This window comes from Musca domestica, unplaced genomic scaffold (assembly GCF_030504385.1).
Source record: "Musca domestica strain aabys unplaced genomic scaffold, Musca_domestica.polishedcontigs.V.1.1 2, whole genome shotgun sequence".
NCBI classification, from domain to species: Eukaryota; Metazoa; Arthropoda; class Insecta; order Diptera; family Muscidae; genus Musca; species Musca domestica.
The window spans coordinates 10,841,367-10,864,023 of NW_026712249.1; the positions used below are offsets into that span (position 1 = coordinate 10,841,367).

Sequence of the window (22,657 nt, forward strand, 5' to 3'; positions counted from 1 at the left end):
CGTTTTTGACATGCCAGCTTTTTTCGTTTAGACCCAAAAAAAAAAAAAAAAAAAATAGCAACACTGAACTCAAAAAAATTAATATTTGTTTTTGTTGGCTAAAAACCGAGCTAAGCAGCAGCAGCCGTTCTGCTTTTTGGAGCTGGCCTATTTTGATGTCAAGGCGAATTTCATTCTAGATTCAGCCGCTCACATAGAATTAGCTTTCCCGGCTTTTTTTTTTTTTTTTTTTTTGAATGTGTTGCTATTTATTGGCGTAGCTCATTAAAGGGCAACCTTTTTTGAAGAATTTTTAGCAGGCACGTTAAAAAAATTTCGGTGGTATTGCATTTTAAACCCTGTGTCGAGGAGTTGCAAACCGTGAAGGGCATAATAAAATATATCGGCATCCTATGCGTATGAGTGTTATATTTTGTCGACATTATTTATACGCAGGGCAGTCAAAGTTTTTAAACTAGCTTTGATTAGAAAAGGTTTAGTTTTTTATAATCAATATCGGGAAATGCCTGGCTTATGGAAACAATCTACCAAAAATAATTAAAAAAAAAAAAATACTCGCAACATCCTTGCTTCCTTTGCCAATTCTGAGAATGCAAAGAGAGGTCAGACAAAAGACTTCGAAAAAATATTGGTTTGTTAATTTTCAATATTCAACACTTCAGCATTTACCAACTTCACCATGGGTGTTTTGCAAAATATTTATTTTTTCTCACATATTTTTTTCTCTCAATATTTAACATTTAATTATTATTTTCTTTTCCAAAACTCAGCCATAAAATATATGGATAGCTTTTCTTTTTTGAAGGAATTTTTCTGTAGCCGCTCACTCAGTATATCAACTTCCTTAACATTTTCGAATAGTTTCGTTCTCTTATTAAATATAGTCATTATTATTTGTTTGTTGTCAACTAAACTAAAAAAAAACATTAATACTATGCTCAAAAAATAATACCTTAAAATACTAATAGTATTTTCTTTTTTTATCTCAATATGCTTTCGCCGTTTTCAATACTCTTTCTTTAACATTCCATCCACAATAATTTGCATGCTCAAAAAATATTTCTTTCTTTATCCGGAGGATTTTTTTTGCAGTTATACCTCGTTTTCATCTCTCATTTCATCACATTTAAGTTTAACAAGTTAATTTCTGAACTGATATTCAGCATTTTTTTTTTTTTGGTTTTTTTCATTTAATTTTAAACTTAAATTTTATATTGGCTTTTTTAACAATTTCCTTACTTACGTTTTTTGGTTTTTGTTTAGTTTGTTTCTTTTTGCGCTTCTAGTTTTCTTCCATTAATTTGTTTTGGTTTTTTGTTTTGTTTTGGTAATTTGCTACATCTGTATTTAAGCCTATGGATTTATGCAGTTTTTGTTTTTTGGTTTTTATAAAGAATTTCATAATTTTTCTGCTGCTGCTGTTGTTGTTGCTGCTGATTCTGTTTCTGCTGCGGCCACTGCTGCAGTTTGTGTCATTTTTTGTAGTTTTTCTTTTTAAGAAATTTATTGACCACTTTACGAAATAGATTCGGTTTTATTCATAAGTACCCGAGTGTAGCATAGGTCTTGGTAAAGGTACCATCACTGGTCGTCACATTCCTGTAAAGATAAACCATACTATATTTTTATATATTTGAAATTAGATTGTCTATTGGACGGTTTGAGTCAATGGTGGCGGATGGTAATTACAAGCGGATGCTACAAAAGAATATAATTAACAAGTTAAATAATAAAAATTATTATTGATTAACGTTTATTAAGATTATGCATCTAATTTAAAAATGTTCAAAAATCACGGGAAAACCTCAGTAGATTGTGAAAGTATAGCTAACTAATAAAAAAACATTAAGTTTGGCTGAACTTTTAATACCCCCAACCTAAGACACATTCGTGGGAAAATGTGGCAAAAATCATCAAAATACTGAATATCGGGAGGTACCGCTATAAAGAGCTATAAAAAACACGTGGACCTATACACACAATATTTCGCCAACGGAGCTATAACCTACTATGACTACCTAATTCCAATTGTTAGACAAATCCGTGAAAAAATGTGGCAAAAATCATCAAAATACCGAATATCGGGAGGTACCGTTATATGGGGGCTATACCAAAACGTTTACCTATACATACAATGTTTCGCCACCGGAGCTAGAACCCATTATGAGCAACAAATACCAATTCTCAGACAAACCCGTGAAAAAATGTGGCAACAATCATCAAAATACCGAATATCGGGAGGTACCTTTATATGGGGGCTCTAGGAAGACGTGGACCTATACATAAAATGTTTCGCCACCGGGGCTAGAATCCATTATGAACTTCAAATGCCAATTCTCAGACAAATCCATGAAAAAATGAGGCAAAAATCGTCAAAATACCGAATATCGGGAGGTACCGTTATGTGGGGATTATACCAAAACGTGGACCGATATATGTCATTTTCAATACCAACCATCCTCGACACAATACAAATTATTCCTATAAATTTTGACGCCCTACGTCAAATAATGTGGCTTATATCGTGATTTCAAAAGACGGATAGATAGACAGACGGACATCTTTAAATCGACTTAGAATGTTATGCTGACTATGAATACATATACATGATCCCATATACATGATCCATTTCCGCACCTGACATAGAACTGAAGCAAATATTAGGAGTTTAAAAGTTAAAAGTCGAATTATCGTTTCTCTTTCTGTGCAAAAAATATTTGTTTGAAAAAATTTCGACCTTTTGTGGGGGAGGAGCGCACCGATATAATCCATTTTCACGCCAGACCTTGGTTTAATGAAATTATTGGGATATGTGAATTTTGAAGAAAATCGGACTCTTACATCATATTTTATAAGAGTTGTAATTATTCAAAATGTTGACCCTTATAAAATGTGATTTAAGAATCCGATTGTCTTAAATCATCATCCCAATATTTTTATAACTCTAAGATCTGGTGTTAAGATGGTACATATCGGTCCACTCCTTGTTGTACCTCCCCAAAAAAGGTCAAAATTTTGAATATCCATTGAGCTCATAAAACGCGAAATTAATATCCGATTCCATTTAGACTTGGCACATCTGAATATTTCTATCAAAACAGGATCTGTTATGAAAACGGTAGAGATCGGTCCTTTTCTTCTGCTAACTTCGCCACAAAGGCTGAAAATTTTAAATATCTTCATAGATATTTAAAATATCCAGCCTTAAATAAAAAGCGAAATTAACATCCGATTCCATTCAAGACTTGGTATATATCAGTATTTTCATCAACACAAAATCTGTTATAAAGATGGTAAAGATCGGACCATTTTTTGCTACCTCCCATAGAGTTCAAGGTTATGAAAAACAAAACGATCAAAGAAAACGAAATAACCATTCAACTTAAAATTTAACACATACAAACATTTACGCTAATACAATGTGTGTTGTGCAGATGATGTACATATTTGAACCCCTTCTGGTACCTCACTCACAAAGGGTCACAATATTCAACACTATTATCAATATTGGCACATTCCTTCGGAACTAACTCCATAGGGGACTAAACATTTGAATAATCATAAGAAGTCAAAATATTTTTAAAAAATCGTATATTGGCTGAGGGCATACTTCTGTCGACAAAGCCGACAGATACTGATTAACTTGTGTTTGCTTTCATTGAATAAAATTAAAAAAAAGTAAAAATTGTGGTATATGACTCTGTTGCAGTTTTTTTATCTCACCCTGTATATGCAAAATATAATACTTTTTTTTAATAATTCTTATGCCATACAAACCGAAAATCTTTAAAAATACTGATAAAGAATAAGTTTCAAAAATGCAAAAAAGTCCAACAAATCTATAAAAGCCTCAACTTCTACTGCATCTATTACTACTTCTACAACTGTTCCTCCACACATTGAAAAAAAACGAAAGCAAACTGGCATTCTAGGTACAAAACACAGCTGATACTCACTCATCTTCCCAGGGGCATACTGTGGTTAGATCCGCTTCCGGTTTGGCACTACTTGTTTCTTTGACCACTGTGGCGGTGGCAACGGCCGATGAGGTGGTCGCCTTCTCTTTTTCCTTTTCCTCTCCCGAAATGGATTTCTTGGCATCGAGATGACGTTTCTTGCGCTTCTTACGGGCCTCTTCGGCTGTGGTTTTCACAACATTGCTATGTGGAAGTTTGGATGTTTTTTCAGCGACCGGAGTGGTGGTGGTGGTGGTTGTGGCGGTCTCTTTGGGTTTCAATTCTTCACTAAACTCCTCATCAACCGTATCGGTGTCCATTTCGGCCAGCGGTGCCATTGAAGGAGCTGGGGTGGGTGCCGGTGGTATATAACCCACTGTCGACTCGGTATCGGCAATATCAAAATCATTTTTACCATCATCACCGAATTCGAGACCTTCTTGATATTCATCGGTGGTAGGGGAAAGTTCTTCGGTTGGTGATGTTGGTGGAAGCTCTTCTTGTGTTGGTGGTTGGGGTTGCGGTTGTTCCGGCTGTTCTTGTTGCATGGGTGAACTGGTTTCATTGCCAGCTTCCTGAGTCTCTGGAGCAATTTCTTTTTCTGGACTATGTTTGGCCGAAGCAGCAGGACTCTTTTCTTTAACTTGATCACTCGACATTTCTTCGGCCATTTCCGTATCTCCAGCTGGAAATTCGTTAGTTGCCTCTTGGGGAGATTTATTTCCCTCTTTATGCCCAGCTCTGTCTTCATCATCGTCATCAACCTGAATGGTGGGTGGTGACATTTCCAAACACTCCTGACTCTCACATAGTTTCTCATAACCCTCTGACGATTCAATTAACTCGATTTGTACCTCTTGGATCTCAGAGTCGACTTCGGCCTCAAATTCTGCTTCATTGCCAGCAGAACGCTCTTCGGGCTCATTGCCATGTAGTGAGTCGCTGGGCGAACTTTCACGAGGACTCTCCTCGGCCTGGGTTTGGGTCTCGGCACTAACTAATGCCGTGGGTTCTTCGGCTGTTTCTGGCGGTGGTGTTACCTTTGTCACCGGTGGTGGTGGAGGTGTGGGTGTTGGATTTGGTGTCGGCAGTACAGCAGAACCCGATGACTCACTGTTACGCTCCGAAATCGTTAATTTATTCAATTCCTCTTCCACTTCAGCATCGGAGGATGAAGGTGGATCTTTGGTTACAACAGCAGTGGCAGCAAAGTGCGGACCCTGTATCGGGGCAAAGAGAGCTGAAATATTACCCTGTTGCAATGTCACCGTTGGCGATGGTGTTGTGGAAATTTTGGCACCCGTGGACGGTCGTCCTGTAGGAAATTCTGAAATGCGGCTGTGGAAAGAAAGGGAGGGGGATTTGCATTAAACGAGGTGAGAGATTTTCAAATGTTTTTTCTTACCTCGGTGTAAAGGACACTGATGCTCTTCGTTGTTCGGTGAAATTTGGTAGTAAACGTTTCATGCCCGATGTCTCACCGCTATCGACAGTATTTTGATGACGTATGCCCAGATTGCGCTGCAATCTATCGGCAACTTCGGTATTATCCGAAGAGGTGCTGTTTTTATTTTTCAAATAAATAAAAATTGAAAAACTAATTTTTGTTTTTAAAAATATTTTCAATATTCTCCGCCTACCTTGTTAATCTTTGTGCGCTTGTTTTTATGGCTGGTAGTTGTGCTGCTGCTGACGTTGCGGCGGCGGGTGTGACTGCGGCCGGCTCTTCCTCCTGCTCCCATGGACATACGGACAATTGAACTGGAGTTGTGGAGGCTGCTGGTACAGCAGCTGGCACTGGTTTGGGCGCTTGTGTTGTGGGTGGTTCATCCGGTTCATCCCATGGACATACCGCACTACTACCACCACCAACCTCCACAGTGGTCTCCAAGCGTCCCGCTTTCCCTTTGGGTGTGTCTCTGTACAAAGCAAAAGTTAAGAGGAAATATTAATTCATCAGTATGCTGAATGTTCGATTCGAACATTTAGTTGTGGTGTTTGAACATCGATTACAACATTTAGATGAGAGAGAAAATTCAATGCTGTATTGATTTTTTTGTGCAATTATTTGCCAAGTCATAGTGAATTCGGAACAAAAAGCTAAAAAAAAGTATCAGTCGGTTTTGCCGACAAATGTATATACTCAGTCTGACGATATGATTGTCCAAACTGTTGACCCTTTATATAAATATAGGTATGTGCAAAATTTTAAAAAAAATCGAATATTTATTTCCAATTTTATGATAATAATCAGACATATTCATATCAGATCTTTGGTTGAGAAAAATATTTAGGCATACCTAGTTTGAAAAGAATCGTGGACTTGTGTCACAAGGTATTAGTTATGTAAGTATTGAAAATGGCGACCCATTCCAGGGGAGGTACCAAAAGGTGTTGGGCAAAATATATCATATTCGCACCAGATCTTTTGTTAATAAAAATATTGGGATATTCTTAATTTGAAGAGAATCGGGTGCTTATTTTGCATTTTATAAGTGATGAAATTATTCAAAATTTTGACCCCTATGTCGAGAAGGTACCAGTAGGACACATCTCTTCTTTACATCAAATTTTTTATTGGTAAAAATGTTGAGATGACCAAAACTCTAAACCCTTATTTCACATTTTATAGGAGTTAAAATTATTCAAAATTTTTACCCTTTGTGCGGAAGGTACTTCATGGAGTGAATCGATATTGTCAATTTTCACATCTGACCCAGCACTGATACGAATATTGATATTTGCAAAATTTAAACAAAATAGGATGACCCTTCCTTGTTCTATAAGGTAAATTAGGTACCAGAAGTTGGGACCGATATGGAAGATGGGCAACTCCGAATTCGATCTAAGTAGGATAATAACAATGTGCGACAAATTTCAATTTTTTCAATAATTACGGAGATTATGAAAGTAAAGCAAATACAAGGCAGTAAAGAAAGTCTTAAAGTCGGGCGGGCCGACTTTATGATACCTTTCACCACTTCGCTAATTTAGTAGAGCTCCGCATAACAATTAAAAGTTTTTAGGGGAGAATTCAATCATACACGCTATGATTATAATTATATTTTAAAGTTCAAAGGACTAAATATTCCGAAGCATCTGCATATTTTAAATTCGGACTTGTATTGCCCATTTGGTGCACAATTAATTTGAAATCGACAATGATATATATGGGAGCTATATCCAAATCGAAACCGATCTCGATAAAATTTGGCAAAGATATTTCTGAGCTGTATTTGATATATTTCCCTGAATATCGTTGTTACGGAGTGCATATTACGGCTGTGGGTAACAAATATAATAAATCGGATGAACAGTATATATGGGAGCTATAGCTATATCTGAACCGATCTTCACCAAATTTGACATACTAGCTTCTAGACTAAATTCGGTCGTAAGTGCCAAATTCCATCCAATTTGTGCTAATATCAGACGTTTGGTGCACAATAAAAGGTAAATCGGACGAAGTTACATATGGGAGCTGTATCCGAATCTGAACCGATCTCGATAAAATTTAGCAAAGGTATTTCTGAGCTGTATTTGATATATTTCCCCAAATATTTGTTGTTACAGAGTGAATATTACGGCTATGGAGGACAATAATAACATATCGGACTGTACTTTGTTTACAAAAATACATGGACAGACGGACTGGCATGCATAAATCGACTCAGAATGTGATTCTATGCAGATCATCAAAAGGAACTATGGGTCTATCTCGTTTCCTTTTGCCTGTTACAAACAAATGCACAAAGACCACCTTGTGGTGTAGGGTATAAATATGTGGGATATTTTTATCTGACATTTTGTCAATCAGAAAAAATATTTTTGGTTCTTTTTTTGGCCCCCTTAAACGGGATCATAGCTAGTCAAAATATATTACTAAATTATTTTTCATACAATTCTACAATAGGTCCTAGAAGACGTCGAAAGTCTAAATCTTACCTAAACGCCAAAATTATATATGAAAAATACATTTTAGGGTTAAGGCCATAATTTGTGTGAAATTGTGCAAAAATCTCCAACAAAGCATAATTATACAAGGATGACGTCAAAGATAAAAATATTCCTCGTCAAATGTTCCTGTAAGTTACCGGAGGAAAAAAAATCTCTATTTTTATTGTACTCGTATGTCGGCGTTTTGAAAGTTTATATCGAAAAGAAACTTAAACAAATTAGAAAGTATCAGTCGGTTTTGTCGAGGGGTGGTGTATAACCTCAGCCAATATCCATTTATTAAATAAATTTTGACTTGGGATAGCACAAGAAGGAGTGGGCTAATATTTTTCATTTCGTATTTGACATAAATCTGATATAAATATTACAACGTGCCAGATTTGGACTATTTTTTTATTTTCAATTCAAAACTCTGATTGAGAGAAATATTTAGATACTCTAAAAATCTCTGACTTCGTATGTGAAATATACTTATTGAAAATTGTGACCGTTTGTGGGGGAGGTACCAAAAAGTGGTGGGCCTATTTGCTTTATGCATTTGTTTTTTTTTTTCGCTTGAAGAAAATTGGAGGCTTATTTCGCATTTTATTTAACCTTTTTGGGTGAGGTACCAGAAGGAGTGGGCCGATATCTGCCATCTTCACAACAGATCTTGCGTTGATAGAAATATTGAGATATGACTATTTTGAAAGGAATCGGATGCTTATTTCGCATTTTATTATCGTTATGGATATTCAAAACTGTTATTCAAAATGTTGACCGTTTGTGGGGGAGGTACCAGAAGGAGTGGGCCGAAATCTGCCATATTCACAACAGTTTTTGCGTTGATAAACATGTTTAGATGTGCCGAACTTGAAGGGAATCTGATGTTAATTTAGCGTTGTACTAGCTTTATCGCTATTCAAAACTTTGACCCGTTGGAGGAGAGGTACCAAAAAGAGTGGACCGATCACCAGATCTGGTATTAATAAAAATATAAAGATGTGTGAAATTTGAAGGCAACCGGATGGTTATTTCGTTTTTATAATAGTTACATTTATTCAAAATTTTGACCCTTTTGTGGGGAGGTACTTGAAAAAGGCTGCAAGCTCGGCGGGGCCGAAATTTGAATACCCTCCACCATTTGGAACAAATTTGCCAATTTTCCAAAAAATAAAATTCGTTAAAGCTTCTGTTAAAATCATAAAAATACCTAATGTAGCCGTTACATTAGGGTCTATACGACGACTTGGACCTGCAAAGGCAACTTTTGTCATTAGCCATTACAATATTCAAATGTGAAACTTGCGAAAAAAAATCCATTACGAACTTCCAATGCCTATTTTGAAACATTTCCGTTGAATAATGTCGCTTAAATCATCCAAATACCGAAAATAGGGAGGAGATTTTGAAAATCATCAAAATACTGCATATCGGAAGGAACTGTTATATGGGGGCTATACGAAGGCGTTGACCTGCACAGACATTTTCTGCCTTAGGCTGTAGTATCCATAACGAATTTTAAATACCAAATTTGAAATAATTCGGATGAATAATGTCGCTTAAGTCATCAACATATCGCATATCGGGAGGTACTGTTATATGGGGCCTATACGAAGGCGTGGACCTGCACGGATGATTTTCAGTCATGGGCTGTAGTATCCATTACGAACTTTAAATACCAAATTTGAGAAAATTCCGGTGAACAATGTCAATAAAATCATCAAAATACAGAATATCGGGAGGTGCAGTTAATGGGGGGTATACGAATACGTGGACCAGCACAGACAATTTTCTGTCTTATGCTGTAGTATCCTCTACGAACTTCAAATACTAAATTTGAAACAATTCCGGTGAATAATGCCGCTTAAATCACCAAAATACCCAAAATTAGGGAGGTTCCATTATATGGGGGCTATACGAAATTTTGGACCTGCACAGAAAATTTTCTGTCTTAGGCTGTAGTATCCATTACAAACTTTAAATACCAAATTTGAAACAATTCGGATGAATAATATCGCAGAAATCATAAAAATACGGTATATCGGGAGGTGCAGCTATTTATGTACGAAGACGGGGAGCTGCAGAGACAATTTTATGTCGCAGGATGTAGTATCCTTTGCGAACTTCAAATACTAAATTTGAAACATTTACGGTGAATAATGTCGTTTAAATCATCAAAATACCGAATATCGGGAGGTTCTATTATATGGGGGCTATATGAAGGCGTGGAGCTGCACAGACAATTTTCTGTCATAGGCTGTAGTGTTCTCTACGAACTTCAACTTCAGATGAATAATATCGCTAAAATCATCAAAATACCGCATATCGGGAGGTGCCGTTTTATAGGGGCTATACGAGGACGTGGTCCTAGACAGACAATTTTTTGTCTTGGGCTCTAATATCCATTACGAACTTCAAATACCAAATTTGAAACATTTACGGTAAATAATGTCGCTTAAATCACCAAAATAGTACCATTGTATGGAGGCTATGCCAAAACGTGGGCCTACATGGTCCATGAGTGCTGCAGATATAATATACATTTGAGTAAAATTTTATCAACCTACTTCATTTCGTTCGGAAGATAGGGTGATTTCCACAGACGGTCGGAAATCGCTAAATCGACATATAATTTTATGCTGGGGTCTAAAATGTACATTTCGACATGTTACAAACGGAATGGCAAGCTTAATATGCCCTCCATACTAGGGTGGAGGTTAGAAAAAGGACCAAAAAGATGACTTTGTTGACTAGCGGGGGTTTTAACATTTCTGTAGCTGTAATGTTGCCCGGATTCTGTGAAATCTTAATCTGAAATTGCCAAAAGTGCAGAAGAGGGGGGAAATTGCTCCCTCTATATAGATTACTTTGCGATGTCAAATTTCAAATAGCCGATACACATGTCTTCATTTTTTAGCTCTATTTGCATAATATGCTTGATATACCCCATATCTATTAAAAAAATAATAATTTTTTCGTACTGTGTAATCGAGCGATTTTAAATAGTAATTTTATATAACAATTTTATCATGGACCCGAAATATGACAAAAAGGAATCTAGTAAATGTATTTCAGGTACTCTCTTCCAGAATTCTGCATAAATCTACAAGTTTTGAAATCATATAGTAAAAAATGGTTATCGTAGTATTCAAGCAGTTCAGGAACAGACCAAAGTATGTTGTAAGATATACATCATACGATATGTTTTTAGAATATGGTTATCAGTGTGATATCTTCTCAGATCTGGCTGCCAAATTTACTGGGTTAAAAAATTACATAAATAAAAGTCCAATTTACACAGCATTGAATTTTCTTAAACATTTTTACAACAAAAAGTAAATAAAATCGTTTTAGCAAAATATGAGAAATTTTTATAAAAAAAAATTAGAAATAAAAAACATTTACATATATATTTGATTTTTGGAATAAATAAAATGGTAGATTGAAATGGAGAAAGTGATAGAGAGAAAGTGTTGCTATTTTCAGAGAGAGAAAAAAAGAGAGCAGTTTCTGTTGGACGGAGTTTGGTGGCAGCATAGGACAGAGACATTTGTTTTGATTTCATTTTTTTGTTTTTTTTGCTTTACACAACATTGAGAAGAGTACATTTTGAGCACACAACAATAACAACAACAACGATAATTATGAAAAGGGAATTTAACAACAAAAAATGTGAATTTTACAAAATTAGATATTTTTGAGAAAAACAAAAATCATTTGGCCAAAGCAAGGCTTAGTAGAAGGAAAAAAATTTAGAAAAAAATTCCATTTCGGCGAAATCTTACTGATCGTGGTGTTGGTGGTGATGGTGTGTTGTTAGACTAGTTTCGAGATTTCCATATTCCTGGACAAGACGTTGTAATTTTTGCTCGCAATACAAGGTCTCTTGAGAGGTGGGCGGCGGTGGTGGCATGTCACCGCGATAAACACTGTCACTACTGTTGTTGGTCAATTGAATTTGTTGTAGTAGTTTTTGGTGGTGGTGGTAGTGATGGAGGTGGTGTCGCAGAGTATTCATAGGTGTTCGATTATAATGATGGTTTGGTTTTTTGTATTTTTTTATCAAAAAAATTTGGTTTTTTTAATGACAAAATGCAGGGTGAGTGGAAATCAAAAAAAAAAGAAGAACAGAAAAACAACAACAATTAATTTTTTTAATAACAAAATTAAAAAAATGAAAATGAAAATCAGAAAAATACAAACCAATTGGAAAACAAGAGAAAAAAGAACAACCAATCTCATTATGTCAATCCATTGAGAAAAAAGCGCATTATGATTCGATAAAATTATATCGCTGCTTATTAGTATTAGCTAGGTTTTTTTGGGGGGAGGGTCGGGTTACCTACCTGAAGGGTATCTCACTGAGATTACTCTGCGAATGTGAGTGTGGCACCTTGGAGCTGCTATCCTTGTTCACACCCATTACCGCCAGTTCATGGGCCGAACCGCTTAGACTGCGATCACTGCCGCGTCGCCTAGTCAAACTTCCCGGTGGCGGGGCCGTGGACATTATGAACGAATTACCACTGGCAGCCATTGTACTCTTGCTACTGGACTCATTGTTGCCACCCAGATTCGGTTGGCTGGACAAGGCGGCAGTCATTTTCTTTTTGGCACCACTGACACCGCCAAAGTTGAAGAAACGTTTCTTGTGCGAGGGCTGTATGCCCGTCTCCACCAGACGCTTGTAGTGATCGGAACGTATGAATCGAGGATAGCAGTCCTTCTTCAGCAACAGCATATAGATGTGATCCGAGGCGGCATCGAAGGTGAAACGAGAGGGATTCTTGAGGCCCTTCAATACACTCTCCATGGTCTTGCCATCGATGTTGATTTCGCAAGGAGCGCCAGGTTTGAGGAATTCCCTGAAAATGCAAAACATTAACAATAATTCCCCTTTTCTTCCACTCCCCTCCCCCTCTACTCACTCATATATCTCCTGGACTTTACGTGGCACCTGAGAATGGGCAGATCGGCGCAAACGATTCACCGCTATCCAGAAGCGTATATTTTCATGAGAGTATTCTTTTTCCAAAAATGTCGTAAACTCCTGCAGGCCCGTTGGATCCGATACCAACTCCTCAATGGAAATGGCCCAACGTTTTACCCGTTTCTCCGTTGGAATATCAACAAAAGTATTGTTCAACTGCCAGAAGGTGACATCTTCGGTAACCCAAGGATTCGAGGGCAACACAGGTTGCAGGAAAAAATCATAATCGGAAAATGTCTCCGAATAGGCTACCAACGATTCACAGGCCTGAGACATTTTCATACGCGTTCGATTGAGCGATTTCTTCAGATAGTCCACATCCCGCTGCATATCCTCGACGGTTTTCTTTTTATTTTGTTTCGTGCCCTGACGATCCCGCGATGGCACCGGACACGCTTCCAATGGTGTAAATTGTCCCGGTGGTGGACGATGTACCCGCCAATAGGCTCTCTCTTGTGAGTCACCAACAATTTTTTCTCCCTTCTTTCGTTCTTTGGCCAGGCGTACCTGTTCCTCGGCTTGCATTGAAATAATTTCCCATTTTCCTTTGAGATTTTTATGTAACGATGCCAAGGCATCAACTTCGTAATCTTCTAGAGCATGACGTTGTTTGTTGCGCAGCGAACGTTTTACCAAATATATGGCATATTCGACATTGTCCGGAGCCTTGTGTTGCCATGGCCAATAGTAGGGAGTTTGAAAACGATACAACGATGAGTCATCTTTGACGGACAGGGTTTTGGAATCGTTGACAGGAAAAAAGTAGCCATGCAGGCAGAGCTGATTGGCAATGTTCAACGCCTCGGATTCCTCGATTTGCAGGCGATCCATAAGCCATTCAATAAGATCGTAACCTGGTGGGTGTGTGAAGGTGGGGGTGGAATAAAAAGAGAGAGATTTTAATTTGAGAATATTGAAATATTGATAAGGACATCAAAGAATACTTTAAAAGATTTGAAAATGGCATCTAGGCCGCTATATGTTCTGTAACCTGGGATATGATTGGATTTTTTTAAAAGGACAGTCTTAAAACTTACCCATGAAGGCATAAGGAATAGAAGTTAAAAACATCTTCTGCTGCCTAACGGGAACTCCATGATCGGGATCTTGCATTTCACGTACTAGAGCTTCCATCTGAAAATAGAGAAAACAGTTATGTGCCCCATTATGCCGTTGCATTTTTTTAATTTTATTGACTGAAAGCAAAAAATGTCGGAAATAGAATCAAATTTTAGAATGAGTTTAGATTTGTTCGAATTGGTCACCTTTGGCACGAATTATGGCCTTCAAACGGCCATTCCCGGCAAAGCGCTTGCTTGAGGTGTTCGACACTTTGGAATTTTTTAGTGCCAACCTTGCTTTCCAAAATACTCTAGAAACAATAGTCCAACGGATTGGTATCCGGAGATTTTGGTGGCCATGGTGCGCTGGAATTATGGCCTTTGGCACGAATTATGGCCTTCAAACGGCCAATGAAGCTGCCACACGCAGCCCGAATGTTGCTCTACGTTATTTTTGCCCATTCCCGGCGAAGCGCTTGCTTGAGGTGATCGACACTTTGGAATTTTTTAGTGCCAACCTTGCTTTCTAAAATACTCCAGACACACTTGTCCAACGGATTGGTATCCGGAGGAACCTCCTCTTTACCCATTCTTGGTTGGCGCGTGCTGAGTCCTGTTGGAATGTCCAAGGTCTGTGGCCAAAATGTTTGCGTGCCCAAGGCTTTAATACACCCTCCAGAATATTTACGCGACAATATTCGGCATTTATTCTGATGCCACGATCGGTTAATATGAGCGGAGAGCGACCACCGGATGTTATGGCGGCCCACACCATCACCATGGCAGGCGCTTGAGTTCTGGTGGCCAACCGAAGGTGCACATTTCCAGCTGATCTCTTTGGCAAGTAAACACGATCATTTTGTTTGTTTAAACTGTTGGACAACGAATGTTTTCTCATCGGAGCGGAGAAAACAAAATTTGGCAGTTCACCACTTTCGGCCAAGCGAAGCAGCTCTTTTGAGTCTATTTTCTTTCTGTTGCGGTGTAAGTTCTTGGAATTTCAATGGCTTTATCCCGAATTTGTCGGAATATTGAGATATGTTCAGCTCACGAGCCATTTTTCAGCCACTGCGACGCGTGTTTCGATCATGTCGCTTCTTTACTTTTCGAACCATTTCTGCTGATGTTGCTGTTTTCTTCCGTCCACTTCCTTGACGTCGGGCTACGATACCAGTAACACGGTAACGAGCGATGGTATGAGACGCAAATTTTTATTCATATTTAAATGCTGGAGTGCTCCAACGATAGCCACTTGTGGTTGTGGTTTTCCAGCCAAATTTAAGGAGATCACACTATCACGCTTGAATTCCATCACGAATAACTTTTTTTCTGGCAAATTCTCACCAAAATGCTTATGTACGCTTGTAAACAATATAATGAGCTATCACTGGAAAATTTTAACAGCTGTCGGAATAGTGGCTTAGAAATGACAGCAGTCTGAAGTTGGTTGCAGTTTTTTCATCTCTCCATGTATATTCTACACCCCATCTGTGACTCTCGTTCAAAATTTTAGAAATCTTAGTAATTCCTTCTGTCCAATAAAAAGTATTCAATTTCTAATAATTTTCGTACGCCTTTGGTACGAAGTATCAGAGCGGGGTTGTCACATCAATATTTCAATATTTTAAAATTCTGGCTTCAGCCTTTTCGCCTGGGAGATGAAATTTTTTTCCTATGGTCTTTCATAGCTACTACTTGGATTTGTAAATTTTTTCCAAGGACTATTAAGGATATTTATATAATTTTTTATTACGACTTTTAAGATATTAATAAAAATATTATTTTTTAATACCGTGTTACATTTATGCATGGATAGATAACCCTCTAGACAGCTCTTTTACATATTTTCCCTTCTAATCAATGTCGTTGATATTCACATTATTGTCAATCAATACGAAGAAGTGCAGCAAATAATTTGTCTTTTCTGCATTAATTGATTTTTCTTCAAGTCTCTTCTCTTGACTCGTTTTTTATCCTCGACCAGCCATGAGTAGGAATAAAAAAAAAACTAATTGAGGCTTGAGCGAATAGAAAAGGCCTAATTAATGGTAATTGATGGGGAATTGCAATGAGACGTCCAATAAGTCCTTGGACTTATTGCATGGATGTTGTTGAGATATTGAGTTGGACGTTGCCGCATGATGATGATGACGTTGATGTGGTTGTGAAGCATAGGTTTGCATTTTCCTTTGGCTAGGAAATATGTCGCACAACGCCACATTTGCATGTATTACCGCCATCAACCTGAACAGAAGACCGTGGCCAAGCGTGTGTACGTGAGATTTAATTACCATTGATTTTAAGCCAAGACCGGATGTTCTTTTCTATGTGGTGGCAGAGTGGTGGTGGTGCTGCTGCTGACGGTGCTTTATGAATATGCCCCGCAAACATGAATGGCAAATGCCAAGATGTAATGACGCTGATGTTTATTAATTGGTATATAAGTACAAATGGATTATTACGTACGCAGTAGTGTACTCATTCTAAGTTCATTTCACAAACAAATGCTTTTAATTGTCGGACAATTATGGCAGCCCTTCAGCGAGGGCACAATGGATGAAGAAGAAGAAAACGTATGCATGCCAAGATGATATAAATGGAAATTGAAAGCCAAGAATAATAACAATTGTGAATAATAAAATTGTTCAAAGAAATCATGTTTTCTTGATATTATTTTTTTCGATTTTTTCCAAGGACTACCAGAGCTAAAATCGTCGAATTTCAAGGACTATCTTCACATGAGCAAAGTTTTTTCAAGAAAATATTTTTCAAGGACATATGATTCACATGAGACAATTTTTTTCAAGAAAAAGATTTTCAAGGACTATCTGAGCGACAAAAATAAAATTTAGGAAAAAATTCAAGAAAAAAAGCATATCTCCAAGAATTTTCAGGATTTAAAAAAAATATTTTTCCAATTCTTTTAAGAACTATCTGAGCCACAAATTAAAGAAAGAAATCTATATAAAATCTCCAAATAGCAAACTTGAAAAAACTTTTTTTTTCTGTATGTCAAGGACTATTCCTAAATTCCTAAGGGACTTTCTGAAACCTATCAGCCACAAATATGGATTTTTTAAATAGTATTTTTCGTGGACTTTTAGAGTTACGGACGTGGAGTTTTTAAAAAATATTTTCCAAGGATTATTATTTAAATTGTCTTCGAAGAACTATCTGAGTAAAAATGTGAAATTAAAACAAAATCGTCACAATATCTTTTAGTCACAAACTTAATATTAATAATATAATATTAAAAATTATAAACAATATTTTTTCAAGGACTATCAAAGTCACAATGTAGATTTATTTTAAAAAAGATTTTTCAGAGTATTATTTAAGGACTATCAGAGGCAAAAAGTGGATAAAAAATATTTGTGAAGGACTATATGAGCGACAAACCTGGATTAAAAAATATTTTAGGGACTATGTGAGCCACAAACCTAGATAAAAAAATATTTTTAAGAACAATCTAAGGCACAAACGTGGATTTAAAAAAAAAAACAAATTTTTTTTGGAGACTATTATAGGCATAAGAGTGGAATTAAAAAAAAAAATATATATATTTATTAAGGATTATCGATGTCACAAACGTGGATTATTTTAAAGACTATCGATTTTAAAGACTATCGGTGTCACAAGTGTGGATTTAAAAAAAATATAATTTTTAAATACTATCTGTGTCTATCAGTGTTTTAAGGACAATCCTAGCCATAAACTTGGATATTTAAAAAAAATAGTTTTAAGAACTATTTGAGTCGCACTCGTGGAGTTTGAAAGAAAATATATTTTTACGGGCTATCCGAGGCATAAAAGTGAATTTCAAAACAAAAATATTTTTAAATACTATCCGAGCCATAAACGTGGATTTTTAAATAAATATTTTTTAAGGACTATCCGAACCATAAACTTGAATTTTTTAAAGAAATATTTTTAAGGACTATCCGAGCCATAAACTTGGATGTTTTAAAGAAATATTTTTTAAAGACTATCCGAGGCATAAACGTGGATGTTTTAAAGAAATATTTTTTAAAGACTATCCGAGCCATAAACATGGATTTTTTAAAATAATATTTTTAAGGACTATCCGAGCCATAAACGTCAATTTTTTAACATAATATTTTTAAGGACTATCTGAGCCAAAAGCGTGGGTTTTAAAAAATATATATTTTTAAGTACTATCCAAGCCATAAACTTAGATTTAAAAAAGAAATATTTTTTTAAGGACTATCCGAGCCATGAACGTGGATTTAAAAAAAATTAAGGGCTATTCTACCCGTAAACGTATTTTTTTAAGAAGATATTCCTTAAGGACTATTCCAGCCATAAACGTAAATTAAAAAAAAATTAAGAATTTAAAAAAATGATTTTTTAAAAATATATGTTTTAAGGACTATCTGAGCCACAAACGCAGTTTCTGTAAAATAAATGTTTTTTAAGTTAATTTTTTTTAATATTTTTTAAGGACTATCTGAGCCACATACCTGGATTTAAAAAAAAATTAGGAAGATCTGAGTTACAATCGTGAAATTAAAAAAAAAAATTAAGGACTATCTGAACCAAGAATAAATTTTTAATGAATATTCTTTTAAATGCCCGTAGAGATACAACGTGAATTTTTTAAGGATATTTTTTCAAGAACCAAGCATAGATTTTCAATGAATATTCTTTCAAAGACCCCTTGAGCTACGACGCGTATTTTTAAGGATATTTTTCAAGGACTCAATCTAAGCCACAAACTTCTATTTAAGCCATAAACGTGGATTTTAAGGACCATTAGAACTACTACAATATATTTTTTTTTTTTTAAACCTGAGTCACAAACGTAAAGTTTTAAAAGAATTTTTTCAGGGACAAAATGGGAATTTACTTAAGATTATTTTTTCAACGACTACCTGAGTTACTATTTTTAAATATATTTTTCAACGGCCATCTCAGCCACAAACGTTGATTTTCTAAATAATATTTCTTCTAAGACTATCTGAGTTTTTTAAGAATGGATTATTCTAAGCCCCAACGTTGATGATCTAAAGGAATTTTTTGCCAACGACTATCGGAGCCACAAACCAGGATTTCTTTAAAGAAATTTATTTTCAGAGTCACAAATACGAACCTATAAAAGAACATGACCAAGACTAGCATTCCAAGGAAAATGTTTGGAGGTCAAACGTAGCTTTTTTAAGAACCTGGATTTTCAAATTATATTGTTTACAAAATTTCAGAGCTAAGGTTTCAGATTTAAAAAAGAAGAAAAATCATTTTTGATACATAATCTCCTATTTTTTAAGGGTAATAGATGCTTATTTAAAGACTTTTTCCGATGGGTTTCACAAGAGCAATCATGCATTTTTAATAAGTATTTAATAGACGCAACCCAGACTGACTATTGCACAATGAATTTTCCAAAAATTAGGAAATAGTTTCAAGTTTTTTTTTTTGTTTTGGCAACATTTTTTTGCAATTTCTGAAGTTTTGGTAATATTTGGATATGATAGATAATTTTGTAGAATATTTTGACTTACAACGATCCGATTTAAAGGGAATTTTAATCATATTTAAAAAAAATGGCCACAAAAAGGACTTGCCAACAGAAATATTCTTCGTACATTTATCTGTACTATTGCTGAAGCCACTATATGCCTAAAACGCACGGATTTCAAGAAATCTCAATCCAATTTTTTTTAAAGTCTTGCGGACAGGGGTTTTTGGCCTCTCAATTTATGTTATTTTACGTAGTAAACTTTCAAATCACCGTTACACGTGTCTTTTTCTTTTAGCTCAACTTTCATAATTGCTGTCATTTCCCCGTAATTATTTTTTGTGTTGCACAGTGTGATCATGCATTTTTAAGGAATATTTTTCGAGGATTTTATCAGCCCTAATCCTGGATTAAAAATTTAAATGTTAAATTGTTAAATTTAAATTTTTGAAGGACTACTATAACAAAATAATAATGTCAAGTAAATGGTTTTAAGAAAATTTTTATGCGTGTATTCATTGAAATATCTATCAAAGTCATTGAAAAAATTTTATTCCAAAAGAATATAATTACATACTAAACGACATATTTCTATTTCCAAGAAGTATTTTAACGTATATTTTATTAATTATAATGAAATATTTGTGCATTATCTTGCTGTTTACCTGTGGTAGGTTTAAATCCGCGAAAAAATTAATTTTTCCTTATTTTTTACATTTTCCATGTATCAGTTTTGTGTAACGCCACAACGCCTTTGTATCTGAAGCGCATTAAACGAAATGCCACACAGGAGCAACATCGCCAGCAAATACCCAAGGATTTTGCAATAGTTCAAAATAAAAAGGATACGAAAGAGGGAAAGGAAAGTGCGGAGAAGACTTCAGGTATGGCAAAAAAATTGTGTGCATATGTTGGAAATGTATAAAAATTCTAAATTCTTTTCTCAGAGTCCAAGTCCTTGTATGACACGGTTTTGGCTTCGTTAACTGATAGTAAAACGCACAAACGCGATCAAGACATTTTGAATAAAAATCAATCGGCAAATTATTCTAAAATTGGATACTCTAAAAATAAGTCGAAGAATGATGACAATGTCAATATTATAAGCGCTCGTATTGTGCTTCCGTCTGAGCCAATTAATTCTGATTCATTGAATCCTTTCGATCAAATGATGCGCTATGCAAATGTGTGGTGGTACAATGCCGGATTGGGTATGTAAACATACTTTTTATATTTCCATATATTTAACAATAAATTACACTGTTACACAAAATGGGGGCTAAAAGTCTGGGGGTGGATAATTCCTTTAGAGGATGAAAGGATTTGGTTATATCGGATTCGATCCAAACACTCCTACACTCCTTCTTATACCTCTTCTACAAAAGGTCAAAATGTTCAAGGAAAAATAATTTACCTTAAAAAAAGAGAAAGGATCATTCGATTTTGCGCAAACCTTGCAAATCCTAATATTTTTGTCAGTGCTAGGTCAGATGCGAAAACGGACCTCCCCCAGAAATGGTAAAAATTTAGATAACAAAAACGATAATAAAAAACGAAATAAGAGTCCGATTGTCGTAAGTTTTAACACATCCCAATAATATAAGTACCACAAGAACTGAGGTGAAGATGACATATATCGGTCCTCTTCTCCTGGTACCACCTCCACAACGGCTCAAAATTTGGAGTTGCCATGTAGCTCGAAACGCTAAATAAGCATCCGATGCCTTTCACACTCGGCACATCTCAATATTTCAATCAATACAAGATCTGATGAGAGAATGGTAGATATGATTCACTCCTGCCCGTACCTTTCCCATAAAGGGACAAAATTGTGAATAGCAAAAACGCCAATAAAATGCGAAATACTCATCTGATTCTCTTCAAATTTATCAATATCTCAATATTTCTACTAACATAAGACCTGCTGTAAAGGCGGTATATATTTGTCCCTACCCCCTCTGGTACCTCCCCCACAGCGGGTAAAAATTTTGAATAACAATGAAGCTCGAGAAAACGCGAAATGGTTATACGATCCATTTGAAACTAGACTAGCACAAAATCTGGTGTGAACATGGAATATCTCGGACCACTTCTTCTGATATCTCCCCCACAAAGGAGTTAAGATTTAAGTAACAGATATCCTCATAAAATGGGAAACATGCATCCGATTCTCCTTTAATTTCACACATCTCAATATTTTTACTAAACACAAGATCTAGTGTAAAGGTAATGTCTATAGACCCATCCCTTGTGGTACCTCCCCCAACAAATGGGCCAAAATTTTGAATAATTATATATCTCAAAAAATGCGAAATAAGCATCTGATTACTCCTAAACTTCGCATATTCCAATAATAGGATCTGGTGTGAAGATGATAAATATCGGCCCCACCTCCTCTGGCCCCTCCCCCGCAAAAGGCCCACAATTTTGCAATACTTAAATCTTTTTCGCATAAAATTGGAAATAAATGTCGATTTTCTTTGAATACTTTATCAGTATAAGAGGAAGTGGAATGTTTCGGTCCTCTATACCTGGTACCCTCAGGCATATTTCAATATTTTCCAAAGATTATAATATAAAGTTAAGGAAGTGGTCGAAATAGGGTTAACTGTTTGAATAATCACAACGCGAGTCAAAATATTTAAATAGACCGACATTAGTTGAGGGTATATATTCGTCGGAAAATCCGACTGATACTTTTTAACTTGTTTCTGAAGCGTGTAGTACATCACCTGTCAATTTTTGAGCCGATTTTAAAATGATTACAGGCTTATTGATCTCTAAAATTGCCCTAAGAGTTTCTTAATTCCTATCACTTTCAGAAACCGATCCAGCTGAATTCTCTCAAGCCAATCACGAAGATCCCCCATCTCCACTCAAATCTGGTCAAACAAATATGGCAAGAAACTTAAATGTTATGACAAGCAATCAATTAAGATCTCTTTCGCGGGATGGTGCCTATGATCCAATGGGACTATTTGACAATACTCTTAATGAGGAAACCTTCTATTGCCCCATACATCACAATAAACCGATATTAGGAAACAATAGGCTGCATCATTTACAAGGTGCAAATGCTTTCCACAAAGACGATGGGGAAGGAGTCGTACAGGTTTGTTCCTGTCATTTCATCAAGAATTCCGATAACAAAAACTCCAAGGATCTCAAATAATTTTATATATTTTTTCAATAAATATTATATCTTATATTTATTTTTTATAAAACAATTGTCGTT

General features: G+C 35.9%; 2 protein-coding genes across 2 annotated transcripts in view; one reads left to right on the top strand and one right to left on the bottom strand.

Moving 5' to 3' along the window:
* Positions 1-763: 763 nt before the first annotated feature.
* The window catches only part of LOC101891589 (uncharacterized), a 217,936-nt gene continuing 196,042 nt past the window's right edge, over positions 764-22,657 (bottom strand). Inside the window, exons 7-14 of the mRNA XM_020037100.2 lie at positions 13,923-14,019; positions 12,824-13,739; positions 12,242-12,760; positions 11,681-11,833; positions 5,597-5,875; positions 5,362-5,517; positions 3,957-5,294; positions 764-1,599 (exon numbers count right to left, since the gene is read on the bottom strand). Of these exons, the coding sequence (XP_019892659.1) occupies positions 1,539-1,599; positions 3,957-5,294; positions 5,362-5,517; positions 5,597-5,875; positions 11,681-11,833; positions 12,242-12,760; positions 12,824-13,739; positions 13,923-14,019 (3,519 nt within the window). The 3' untranslated portion in view covers positions 764-1,538. The remainder of the gene's footprint in view (positions 1,600-3,956; positions 5,295-5,361; positions 5,518-5,596; positions 5,876-11,680; positions 11,834-12,241; positions 12,761-12,823; positions 13,740-13,922; positions 14,020-22,657) is intronic.
* On the top strand, positions 19,958-22,649 carry LOC109612757 (uncharacterized). Its single transcript, XM_020037102.2, has 4 exons — positions 19,958-20,092; positions 20,154-20,306; positions 20,370-20,633; positions 22,245-22,649. Exons 1-4 carry the CDS (start codon positions 20,056-20,058, stop codon positions 22,592-22,594), a joined length of 804 nt encoding a protein of 267 aa, XP_019892661.1. The 5' UTR covers positions 19,958-20,055; the 3' UTR covers positions 22,595-22,649.

Bases quoted from the DNA above. Each gene is read 5' to 3' on its own strand.
- LOC109612757 (XM_020037102.2), top strand. From the start codon at position 20,056: ATGAAATATTTGTGCATTATCTTGCTGTTTACCTGTG. The intron at 20,093-20,153 runs GTAGGTTTAAAT...TCCATGTATCAG, and splicing joins TATCTTGCTGTTTACCTGTG to TTTTGTGTAACGCCACAACG. The intron at 20,307-20,369 runs GTATGGCAAAAA...TTCTTTTCTCAG, and splicing joins AAGTGCGGAGAAGACTTCAG to AGTCCAAGTCCTTGTATGAC.